Source organism: Mchenga conophoros, linkage group LG23, assembly GCF_057382185.1.
Source record: "Mchenga conophoros isolate Kocher_MC1m ecotype Shallow Benthic linkage group LG23, M_conophoros_male_GT1.1, whole genome shotgun sequence".
NCBI lineage: Eukaryota > Metazoa > Chordata > Actinopteri > Cichliformes > Cichlidae > Mchenga > Mchenga conophoros.
The window spans coordinates 7,020,737-7,033,943 of NC_140547.1; the positions used below are offsets into that span (position 1 = coordinate 7,020,737).

The following is a 13,207-nucleotide window of genomic DNA, read 5'->3' on the forward strand; positions in this document are numbered from 1 at the left end:
CTCAGCCCTGTGTGACCGTGGCTCACTGCCGCGCTGTACTGATGCTGTCTCGCTCTGTGCGCCCTCCCTTTCTGACTCTCCATCCGCGCGTATACTGCAGCTCTGCACACACAAAAGTCCAGTTTGTGGTGTGTGTGTGTGTGTGTGTGTGTGTGTGTGTTGGCTATGGGCAATTTGTAGTGGTGACGTCAGCAGGTGTTGCCCTCTTTAGAAAACCAGACGTCCAGAGAGCAAACCGTCCGACCATCCGGTGAAACTCAAAGTCCTCGTGCCGTTGTGTTTTTGTGTGTGCGCGCATAAAATAATAATAATAATAATAATAATGAAAACAACTCAATCATAATCTTGTCTGAAAGCAGCAGCCTCTTAGCCATGCACAAATTTAACAGGCCTTATCTCATGTGGTCCACTGGCTAATTTCTCCCTTGTCTTTTCCCCCAGCGGCTCGTTGACAACATAATGCATTCAAATTGGATTGTGCGCGCGCGTAGTTATTAATTTTTTCTGGCATAGTCAGATTTTAATTTGGTCAGGCAGTCACACACTCCCTTATCCACATGCCACACGTTTTGTTGTCTTACAGTTGGAAGTAAGTTGACAGGATGTTGACTGTCACATCCCATTAGTGTCATTCAAAAGTTCACTTTCAAATGGGAGATGAGTGAAGCAAAAGTGTTATGCAAAGCTATGTGACAGGTGTCAGAGATGGAAATAGTTCAAAAGTCAGAGAAATTAGGTCAAAGGCTCCTTCGTTAAGGGGTCACATAGAGGTATGGACTTCATCAATCCAACTGTAGTTAAACTGGCTGCAGCTCAGCTACAAATCCCCTTTGCTTCTAGTAAAAAAACAACAACCCCAAATTATATTTTAGTTTGTACAAATATCTTGTCAGCTATCCAAATTCAAACGAAGCAATACTAATGCCCTGAAATTTTTCTTACGGAAGACCGTTTCACCCCAAAAACACTATTGCTATCCAACATATGTCAGGTCAAAGGTTAAGGGTTTAGGGCAGGACTTCCTCATTTGAGCTAGTAGCATATTTAAACCACAACAGGAGCTTAAACATGCATATAAGAAATAGCTGGTTGTGTTTTGTCAAAGGTGACTGCTGTCAGGAGTCTAAAATGTAGCGTAAATTTTTTGTTTCTTCTGAAAACATGAAGTGAGGAGCATAAAATGCCACTTTCAACAATCTTAAACGGAATTAACCCAATCTGGTATGAACATGAAACCAGAGATCAAGAGAGTCAGAGTTCTTTGATTTACAAACACCCTGGTGGCATTTTTATTGCAATCAATGAAGAACCTTAATCTTGGTTTAAAAAAACAACAACACAACATTGGAAGCTTTAACATATTAGAATGTCAGGGGTAAATATTAATTTTCAGGAGCCAGTTAGATCAGCATAAACACCAACACCTTTAAAACTTTAAATTAGTAAATTTAATCCTTTTTATTTAAAAATAATGAAAAGAAAATTACAAGCACAGTAACTATTTCTTTGTTTGTGGTCTCTCATTGTTTTCCATCTGCCTTCAGAGCTACTTGTCAGGTTAGGGCTGTGTGCAGGCAGGAGTGGTGGTAAGGAGGACCCAAAGTGCAGACGCTCGGAGGCAAAAGTGTATTTCAAAACTCAGCTTTTATTGCTGGCAAACGTAACAAAAATCCAACTAAACTTACATGAGCGAGCAGGCAGAACACACAGCATAAATGAGGGTAGACCACGACACAGAGAAACACAGGGCTTAAATACACAGGGGGAGCAATCAGGGAATGGGTAACAGGAGGGAAACACAGCTGGGGCAAATCAGGCCTAACGAGACAATGGAAGCAAAACCAGACGCATATACATGAGACACGGACTTTCAAAGTAAAACAGGAAACATAACATAGACTGAACTAAAGACACAGACTCACATGCAGGCACTGCAACAGAGGGAACAGAGACATGGGACCAGGGCAGACAGACACTGACTGGACATGGGGATAAAGCAACTAAGGATACACAGAGACGCGAACTCGACAAGGGATTACAGCTGACAGGGGAGACAGAGCAACTAGAGAAGACAGAGACATAAACCATAAGACAGAACTCAAAGAAACCAAAGACTAGAAATGATAAATAATATAATAAACTCAAAAACCCTGGGTCAACGACCCAGGCATCCTGACACTACTGTCTGATAAATCTGTTATTCATCCTAAAAAGTTTATTCTCCAAGAAACCCAATTTCAAGTTATTCTAGTAGTGTAAATCTTTTTTTTAATCAAATATAGGAAAACAAGAATAAGATTGTTACTTTTATTAAAACAGTATTTAAGACAAGTGACCTTTATTTCACTGCTGTGGGGGGGGGGGCTTGAAATCTAAAAACATAGCCCAAAAAAGCATATTTACAAATGCCCAACTGGTTTCCAACCTGGAGTCAGGACTGCTACGAGTAGGTTGAAGGCGAATAAATGATCAAAGGTTGGTTGGATAATTGCACAGCCCCTTAAGATGATATTTTTCTAAGAAAGGAAAGTCAGTCGAGTAACATGTGGCCAGAGGAGACAAGCAGGCGCTGCTTCATAATAAGAGTTCACACAGATAACAAGCTGTAAAATATTACAGCTCTGACACCTACATCTTTTCATTTCAGAGCTGTTGTGGTCCAGCATGGTTATCTATCTCCAGTCTGATGTATGATTATTGAAGTAAAGCTCCACCGAGCCCTGAGCGGCCTGGAGAAAAATGAGCCTATTTGATCAGTGTCGGTTTCTCTCGGCCCGTCTGCTCCCTCTGTCGTGGGTTTCTGTCTAAATGGCCCAGCTGGATCGTGTTCGCGGCTAACCGCCTTGGTAAAGCCTGGTGATCAGAATCATTAATGTGACTTTCCTCCCTGACTGCTCAAAATGGTGTCAGCTTCCAAAGGGGCTTGTGTACATCCATGTGCTTGCATGCGTGCGTGAGCTGAGGGAACATCATATGTCCAGGCTACGCGGCATTCTTGTCTCGTACGGTCACGTGAGAGCGGCATGCGCTCTGTGTCATGCTCGTCTGCATGGATGTGACAGTGCACCTGTGTGGAGTGTGTGAGCGTATCTTTATTTTTTAATAAGGGTGTGTTCAGTGTCAGCTGTCAAGTGCCAGACAGACCGTCTGATCCCCAACCTGAGGAGAGGACTACCTCTACCATTAAAGGTGTCACTCACCTTTCCCTTCAGATCCACTACTTCACATCTTTTTGTTTTTCTTTGGAGAAATTGCTGGACTAAATAATGACAAGACAAATTGTTTTTCTTTTTGTAACAGCTGAAAATACTCACTTTTCACGAGCATATAGCTATAACTCCACTCTCCCTTTCTCTTTTTGTGGCTCAGTATGGTTGTAACTCTTCTCCCATTTTGCACAATCCCTCAGGCTATAAGGCCAAGGCTCTTTATTTTCAGGTTGTGTCCAAGTCCATCACTTTAATGTAACTGAGCCAAGAGTACAGTCATCTATCAGTCACACAGACTGCCTCCATACTGGATGCTATGGATAGAAAAGATTAAGTATAAAGAGACCGAACATGTGGACATTACATTTTATTTGCAGCCTGTAATGGCTCAGCTTGGCCATAAAAAGGACTAATCTGAAAAAGGTCAAAATCATATTTTCATGTGCAGTGCTGTCCAGGGAGCATTTGAGTACTTAACATAATCCTGTGTTACATTAACATATTTGAGTGTTTTGCAGTTCAAAGGGTTCCTTATTTATATTTAACGCTGCTTTGGTGCAGCTCCTGTCAAGAAAAAATATCTATTTCACTTCCTTCGCTTTAAAACAGCTTTTACTGCCTGTCTCTCACAAAAAGGTTTGAGGGTGCTCACAGCCACACATGTGTAGCAGGTCTGGTCATACTATGAGTATTGGCTCTCTTTGACATCATAAAGAGTCAAGAATAAAAAAAACCCCAAAAACCAAATGAACCTGTGTGCATGGAGCACTCAGAAGGCTGACTGGGTTACTTAAACATATGCTGACCTGATAATTTGACATGTGAAAAATGAGCATGTACCACTGTAAACAGGATATCTTTGTCCATTATTGTGAACACATAAAAACAGCTCACTGCTCATAACTATGGTCAAGGTTCTCCAACATGTAGGCTCATCTGGCTCAGGAGGTAGAGGAGGTTGGTGGGTCACTCCTCTGCTTCTCCAGTCTCCATGTCAAAATATCCTAGATCATAGTGTAGGTGTGTGTGTGAATGTCAGACAAGGTGTGTATAGAAAGGTTCCTGTTGTGCATGTTTGGACGAATGAGGATTGTAGTAAAATGTGCTTTGAGTTCTCAGGGTAAACACGTGCTCTAAGAAGCTGACTGGGTGATGTTAGCTGTATGTTTACTTATTTTCCAAGGTATACTTGAGTAGCACTGTGGATACTTGCTAGATGCACACCCTGATCAGGATTCAAACACCTGGTTTATTCCAAAAACAGTAATATTTTCACTACATTATCCAGATGCATCATTAGTACCAGAATCAGGGGCTGAAGGATCAGCTGGAGCAGATGTTCTAGTCTATAATGGTCCCAGTGGTAATGGAAGGGTTAGGCACCTAAACTGGAAGCATGTCTCCAGCTATATATATATATATGTATGTGTGTATATATATATATATATATATATATATATATATATATATATATATATATATATATATATATATATATATATATATACACATATATATTGTTTAAAAATTCAGTGAAAAGACTAAAACCAGCAATGTCAAGATTACTGCTTTTTAAACTTCATCTATGGAACTCAATTCCAAGTCACATGAATCCTACCAAGGATATAAATGAATATATCCCTCATAAATAAATCACATATGCAATAATTTTCCTAAACAGCTGGGCAAAAATTAACATGTGAATGTGCAGCTTTCAGTTTTCAGCTGTGGGATACTAAACAATGGTGCTCTCCTAAGTGCATAAGGCATCAGGATGAAGTATGTGGGATTGAGTAAAAATAGATTAGTGTCTATGTTCATTTTAATAAATGCACATGGAGCCAGTGCAGCAGCCTAGCTCACAGATACAGATGGAAATATCTCAGGAAGTGGGCTTACATGAAATTTTAAACAGACATTTGTGAACCCCTCATTTACCATGTTTCTCCTCTTTATCATCATTGTGTGACTTTTTTTGGTTTTGGGGGTCTTTTGGTAAAAATATAGACATTTACCAGATGTTTCCCTTTTTTTTTTACACTTCTGATTTGTAGTTGATGAGTTACATTTTGATAGGATTCTGTTGGCAAGCAAACGCAGCTTTATCAATCTGTAGTATCATCAGAGCATATTTATCCACTCCACCTCAGTGTGCTCACGTAACATCCTTCTCTGCCCCCTCACAAATCACCTCACACACAAATCAGGATCACCTGAAAACACATCTGCTCCCATTTTCTTTACCCAATCACTCTTCTTTCCATTGCACCCCCCCACACACACACACACACACACGCGCACACACAGACTTATGACACTGAGATACTTATAAACAAAGAGGGTATTGTTGCACAATTCTTGTTTCTTCCATAGTTATGTCAGTAAATTAAGACCTTGTTTCTTTATAGGTGTTTATAAGAGAATCAAATGTGTTAGTATTACAGCATATCAGTGTGATGAAGCGCTGGATGTAAAGCTCAAACGCACTGCACGCGCCCTGTTGAGCTCATTGTACCTTCTTACTTTTCCCAGACATATCTGGTAACTGAATGCCACTCATTCCCTCTGACTCATGCCCTACCTCATCAGCCATCACCAGCCCACTGTGCACAAACTCAGCCCTAGGCTTTAATGAAGATAATGCTGAAAGCATGTCTGAGAGGCCAAATAAAGGCCCTCGTGAACAGTTCACAAACCTCGAATCAGCCCTCTGATACGAGGCTGACCCCTGCAGGAACGGAGGGGAATCAATGTGTGGTTGACACCGAATAAAGTGTGTTGTTTCTGTGATGTTTGTTAAAAGAGGATAAAGTCTGAAAATGTAGGTCTTGGAAATAACCACCAAAGTCATGAAAATGCAGAACAAATACTTACTTCTCTGTTTTTTGGTAAAATGGTGGAATAATAATCTTCGCCTGCTTTTGTCCCAGAGTGCTGGAGTGATGCGAGTCCAACCTGTGCATCTTTTCTGGGAACAGACTGTCTACATCAGTCAGAGTCCATCAGGCTCAGTTTCTGTCACTCACACACCCTCACACTCAAACTGTGAGTGTCATCTTCCATCAGTTTTCCGTCTCAAGGCACACATGAGAAGAGGAAGGCAAACCTGCCAGACATCAAATCTGGACAACCTGTTCTCCTCCAAATCTCTCAGGTAACTTTCCACCTCACTGCAGACTAATGCAGATCTCTTTTCTCTGTCTCTTTGCCTCTCAAATGAAGCCTTATCAGCAACTGAACATTTATATTTAAATGTTTCTTACGTTACCTCTCATTCTTTTTTCCTCTATTCCCCCCTTTCTTTTATTTATTCAATTTGTCTGTGATTAGTGGTGGAATTTATATAATTAAAAAAATTGTGTGTTTAAATATGCATCTGTGCAATTATGGGCATAGTTTCAATCTCACTTTCCCACTTCTTCCTGCCCACTCTCGTGACCTGACACCTTGCAGCACACACAGCCAACTACACATTGCACCGATGATTAATTTACATTTCAATTACAAATTAATATGATTCATTGCCCAGAGCCATTGGCATCCATGTTAATTAGGAAGGGTAAACAAAGAGAGGCTGCATTAAAATGGACTGAACAGTGCCGTGGCACACTGGATGTAATCTGACTGATTTGAATGTAATCAGATGTACTTGAAAGTTAAAATAGAAACACAGACCCGACTCTCTAATTTCAGGCCGTTGTGCCATCAAAGCAACTGTCTGGCTTCGTGATTGCATAAGCTATAAAGACCTGCTCAATAATGCATGGTCAAACTAGACATGAGAAGTCTGACGGAAAACCTTACCTCAACAAGCTGTGTGATGTCTGGCCAAAGACTGGACACTCCAGAGACAGGACAACAGGCTGGAGGACAACGTGTGTTTGTTGTCATATGGTTGGGATCTAAATGTCTTTACAGTCACAGTGGAGGGACTTAAAATTAAATCATAATATATTTAATGTGAGAATTAATTTCATGTTCAGGTGATGTCAAGACTGAGTGTGTGTGTGTGTGTGTGTGTGTGTCAGGGAGATAAAGAAGTAAAAATAAATTTTCACAACACAATTTTCAGTCTTACTCTTCTAGAAGGAAATAATGACTGTAATCAGGAAGCATAAAAATCCCACGTTTTAAAAATATGACACTAATTTCAAACATTTCACTGTTACATCATAAAAGAGTGACTCTCGTGGGTACTACCTTGTTTCAGCCACTCTTGCACTTTGCTTCCAGCATGCTGGCGTGAAAAAGGGTCATTAGCATCCAAGTCCCTCCTCTCACAGGAAGAAAGCAGCATTAAACTTCCTGGAGCGTTAACTTTTGTTGAACGGTCTTCCTGCTTTTAGAAGCTGCTCAGCAAAGTAAAAGACAAGCATGACAACAATCCTCTGCAGACTGACAGGGCCGAGGTGCTTATTGTGGAGATACGGGGCTTTGATTAAGAGGGAAACTCACAGCCGAACTTCCCATGTGATTCCGCAGGGAGGAGCGCGACTCCTGGCCGGCGGCGGTCGGCCTCTGACGGGATACAGTCGCGCACAAAGCCGCAGGCAGCACACTGAGGCGGCGGCTGCCGTAGAGGTGGATTTAAAGCGGTTAGAGGGGAAAGACGATGGTAGGGGCACTTTTTGCACAACAGTATGATGATAACACGAAAGTTTGCAGAAACATATTTTTGTGTTTGACATCTTCTCAACGCTTTAGTCTCACGGAACCCCTCGCAAATGTCAAATTTCTGTGCTTACTTGCTGTCTGGTGACGACTGGTCGATAACTCCCACAGGTTATCGTATTTCTAGATTACTGTTGAAACGGGCGGTTGTGTTGAAGGACATTAATTTCTTCTCATGAATTCAAACTGTACTTTTTAACATGACAAGGAGACTTCACATAAATGAAATATGGAGACTCTTAAATAAATCAGTAATTAGGTTATATATCAACACCGAGCTCCAGTACTGTTTTATTACTGATTAGCAGAACAATTGTTTAAGTATAGATGCATAACGCGTTACTGTTTATCAGAACTACCAGTAAACATTTATTTAGGCGTGTAGTAAGAAAGTAACCACATTCTGCTGGGAGTTGAAAAGTAGTGCCCCCCCCTTATTTCTTTAATTTTGCACGAAGTTTTAAATTTCTTCACTGACTAAATCATTAATTTGCTACTCTTAATACATTTTAATTCGAGTTATGTGTTTAATGCATAGCAATGTGTATTTTTAATAAGTTTCATGCGCACAAGCAAGCCATTTTCGCATTGTGCGAACATATTTTTATGTAGCTTTATTGTTTCCATGTTTATTTTGTATGTTCGACATTATTTTTACACATGTCATGTGTCAGGTTAAAGGAGCACATTTTAATCAGAGTGTAGCATCAAGTCAGTTAAACTTCTGGGATATTGATCTGGTCATTTACAGGTGGAGGTCACTAGCAGTTTCTTCCCTTCTCATCTTTCCTGACTTTTTTCCCCATTAGTTTTGCATAAGGCTAGGGTCAGTGTCACCACTGTTAGCATGAGCAATACCTGCACCCTACAGAGGTGGCACAGGTAGTGCAAATCCTCCAGGATGGTATAACAATATTGCTAGAAGGGTTGCCTTGTCTCCCAGCACAGTCACAGGAACATGGAACTAATTCCAGGAAACAAGCATATACTTTAGGAGAGCTGGACAGGGCCATAGAAGTCTTTAACTCATCAGCAGGACTGATATCTGCTCCTTTATGCAAGGAAGAACAGGATGAGCCCAACAGATTGACCAACAGGAGGCCAATGGTGTGAATATCTCTGGCCAAGCAATCAGAAATAGACTTTATGAAGGTCAGCCTCCTCCAGTGGGCTCTGTGTTCACTGCCCAGCACCGTGGAGCCCAGTAGGCAGGTCCACCAGTGGCATCCTGTGCTTGTCACAGATGATAGCAGGCTCACCCTGAGCACAAGTGACAGACATGGGAGGGCCTGGAAAAGTCGCGGTGAACATTATGCTGCCTGTAACATTGTTTCAGGCCATCAGTAGATGGTAGCATATCAGTAGATATATCCCACAAGAATCTGATGAGTTTCTTTAATTTTCTTTTAACAGCAGAGTATTTTAACACGTATATGTGAGCGTTTTAGGTTTCAACTGGCTTTTGTTACAAATTAAATATTTTTGTTTCAGGATGTTTTACGTATTAGGCCTACTACGTGTCTTCCAGACTAAGGTGACTTTAGAAAGCCGATTCCATGGTTTGATACTCTTGATTTCCATCATGGTCATGGTGGAAATAAATAGTTAATGAACCCACATTTTTACTGAATTGTAAACGGCATGTTTATAAAAACTCAGCAAGATTAATTTCTAGCTGTTGCCCTTTATTCCTGTTGTTGCTTTCTTTTCCTCAGGGATCGTAGAAGTGTTGATGTGCCGGCACAAAGCCAGAAATGCTCTCGGCAATGTGTTTGTGTCACAGGTAAGCAGACTTCCACGTCTTTCTCTCTCTCTCTCTCTCTCTCTCTCACACACACACACACACACACACACACACACACACACACACACACACACACACACACACACACACACACATACATTAAACACATATGCAGCAGCCACTGAGACATGATGACGTGTGTGTGTGCAGATGAGGAAGGTGGTTTCCACTCTGTACAATGACTCAGCGGTACGTGTGGTTATCTTCAGGAGTTTAGTGCCGGGCGTTTTCTGTGCAGGTGAGTGATCTCTGGTGCCAGGAAGGTGTGATCAAAGTGTGCAGTAATGATGTGTGACCATGTGCGTTATGATTTATGGTTAGGTGCCGATCTGAAGGAGAGAGCTCTGATGAACAACTCTGAGTCTGATCTGTTTGTTCACGGCCTGCGCTCCCTCATGACTCAAATAGGTAAAAAAACAAACAAAAAAAACCCATTAAGGTTGAGTGATTAGTCAGTCTTTTTTTCAAGCTAAATGTGTTTATCCATTTGTAAACTTTGCTCACTTTGTTTCAATAACCTGGCAGCATTGTTGCCCACGCCGACCATCGCAGCGATGGATGGAGTTGCACTGGGAGGTGGATTGGAGTTAGCCTTGGCCTGTGACCTTCGCGCTGCTGGTGAGTGACCTCTGAACCTTCACCTGTCAACTCCGAATCGGATCTGCTTTCTTTCTTCCGGTGATGCTAATCAGGTTAGAAAGGGGATGTCATGTTCCCTTTACAGCTGTCACTAATCCACTCATATCAGATCAGTGGTGGAGAATAGCAGTTTCAACATGGGATCATTTCTCTTCATTGACAATTTCCTCATTGGACACACAGGATTCCCCGGGGGGGGGGGGGGGGGGGGGCAAAAAATAATCTTAGAGCGCAGAAAACGTTTCTGAAAAGATTTCAAAATACTGTGTATTTTAAAAGTTTCCATTATATGTAGACTGACGTAAAAAATTTTTATTTTACTATTTAGTTTAAATGAATATATGTTGGACTATTCACACAATATTTACACAATTTCAGCTATCACAGTTAATGAACAGGTAATTTACTGAAACAATATCTTCTAAAATGAAACAAAACTTTCCCAACTCTTTATAAGTAACTTAGGGGGAAATTAAACTGTCAGCTTTTAAACAGCTTTGAATAAATGTAAATGTGTTATATACACAATGGTCAAGCTAAAAACATACTCCTGAGACGATGGAGCTCTAATGATCTGTTGATGAGCTTGGGGACTAATGAGGCCACATCTGCCCAGCTGTTCATGCGTTTGAACCTTCATGTGATTGGTTATATTAGGCGCAGCAGCTCAGTGATTGGTTGAGCACAGATGAGCTGGGTGAGCAGGTGTTTGTGTCAATTGCTCTGACAGAGACATCAGTCAGATTTTACACTCTCTCCAGCTTAATGGCACTTAGACCTTCAACTGTCCTCTGTTTGTGTGTGTATGTGTGTTGCAGCAAATTCGGCACAGATGGGTCTTATTGAGACGACACGGGGGCTGCTCCCAGGGGCGGGTAAGACGAACAGAGGTCACTGAAATGACCCTGAACTGCACTGACTGTATGTAAATAGAGATAAAGCAGCTGTGATAAGTTGACCTTGAGGTGGTTTGTCCTGCAGGGGGCAGTCAGCGTCTGCCACGGATGATCGGTGTCACTCTGGCCAAAGAGCTCATTTTCACAGGTAGTAATTCAGAAATATTGATGTGATTTTAGTGGCACTGAATGCTCATCAGTGAGCAAGGATTTGGTGTGTCACTGTCTCTCCTTGTCTGTTATCAGGCAGGCGCGTGGGAGGGCAGACAGCTCTGGAAATGGGGCTCATAAACAGAGTAGTAGAACAGAACCAGACAGGAGACGCTGCCTACAGAGAGGCACTCAGCCTGGCCAGGGAGATACTGCCCCAGGTTAGAGTACAAACACACTTTTCATGCCGCTAAAGCTCTGATACTGCTGCATCTCTCCTCCTTCAGGCAGGGGGATCTGCTCCCTTTCCCCTTTCTCTGGATGCAGTGGAAGGGGAAGAAACAAAAACAATGCATTTCTTTTTTCCTTTCTTCCGTCTTGTTTTTTTTTTTTCCTCTTCCCACCTTCCCTCTCACCATCTCCCTCTGCTTGTCCCTCTCTCCAGGCCTCTGTCGTTCCATATATCTTTCACTCCAGTTCAGATGCCCACAGTCAGTGGGGTTAGAGTGGCAGTCAAGTGGAGAAATGGACCACAAATAGCACCATACACTATCACATTTTCCAACACATTTATGCTCGACTTAGCACGGATTGATTGATTAACAGGATCTTGCACTGAATCAAAGTGAGGGAGCACAGAGGAAATAATAAGAGGGTGTAGATCTTTATTTTGGCACTTCTGTTTTCCTGGAATTTCTAAGACAAATGTACTGCTGCTTGCATGTGATTAAACTGTAAAGAGTTCCTCCAGTTAAATTTCTGTAGAAATGCATTGCTCACATTGATTGATCAACAGTTTAATATTTTTGATTCTCTCTCTCAAACTTAAATTTTTGAACAAAAAATAGAATAAACAACAACATAAAGGGACGTCAGTGGTAGAGTGAAATAAAGTAGCTAAGAATCAGAGACAAAAACATAAAGGAAGGTGAGCATTTTTGTGTCTATCATTGTTTATATTCCAAAGGTCCTATATTTAAAGTAGAGCCAATCCAGGTGGTTTGGGCACCTGATTAGGATGGAAGGAGATAATACCATCGGCATCTAACCCTTTTTGTTTCTGTTGCTCAGGCTCCTATTGCAGTGCGGATGGCTAAAGAGGCAATGAACAGAGGCTTGGAGGTACATTATGAATCCCAGATCTTCTTTAAAGGTCTTTACATCAGTGAATTTAGTGACTGTTCTCTCTTCCAGGTTGATATCGGTTCAGCAATGGCGATAGAGAGGATGTGTTATGCTCGAGTAAGTCTTCCACTTCTTGTTTATGATTTCCGAAACACTTGTTTTAATTTGGCATAATTGTTGTGGTTCAGGAATTTTCTTTTGAGCTAAATTCTAAGGCAACCCAACACATAGCTGATGCTGAGGCTGTTATAAATTAAATTCTAGTCGGGCCTAGCTTTGACATGAACCTTCTGATGCTCGCTCCACTTAAATCATCATTTACTTGTCCTCTCTTTATAGGTCATCCCCACACGGGACCGACAAGAGGGTATGGCAGCCTTCATAGAGAAGAGAGCTCCGCGGTACACTGGGGAATAAACTCCTTTGAGCTACTGGATTTCTTTGTCGTACCGACATGTGAACACAGAAGCACACTGCTTTCTGTAGCCCGATGTCAGATAAACAATTAACATCTATTGATTGTCTTTGTGACTCTCAGCCGGTGCCAGTACATTAATTTAGGCCATGCAAGTGCTCAATAGTGGCCACTTGCTTTTGTGACTCAGGATCAGACTGACAAGTGCAGATTGTTTATAATTTGTTATATTTGATGCTTTATCAGGAACAAGGTCATCTTTGAAATGAAACTAAATAAATAAAAAAGACAGCACATG

The 13,207-nt window shown here is 41.4% G+C and overlaps 1 protein-coding gene across 1 annotated transcript; it reads left to right on the top strand.

Moving 5' to 3' along the window:
• The first annotated feature begins 7,486 nt into the window (after positions 1-7,486).
• echdc2 (enoyl CoA hydratase domain containing 2) lies at positions 7,487-13,203 on the top strand. The gene is made up of 11 exons (XM_085264257.1): positions 7,487-7,824; positions 9,596-9,663; positions 9,835-9,922; positions 10,006-10,092; positions 10,210-10,302; positions 11,142-11,198; positions 11,305-11,367; positions 11,466-11,590; positions 12,441-12,491; positions 12,564-12,611; positions 12,834-13,203. The coding sequence occupies exons 1-11, from the start codon at positions 7,584-7,586 to the stop codon at positions 12,909-12,911; spliced, it is 999 nt and encodes a 332-aa protein (XP_085120383.1). The 5' UTR covers positions 7,487-7,583; the 3' UTR covers positions 12,912-13,203.
• Positions 13,204-13,207: the final 4 nt, after the last annotated feature.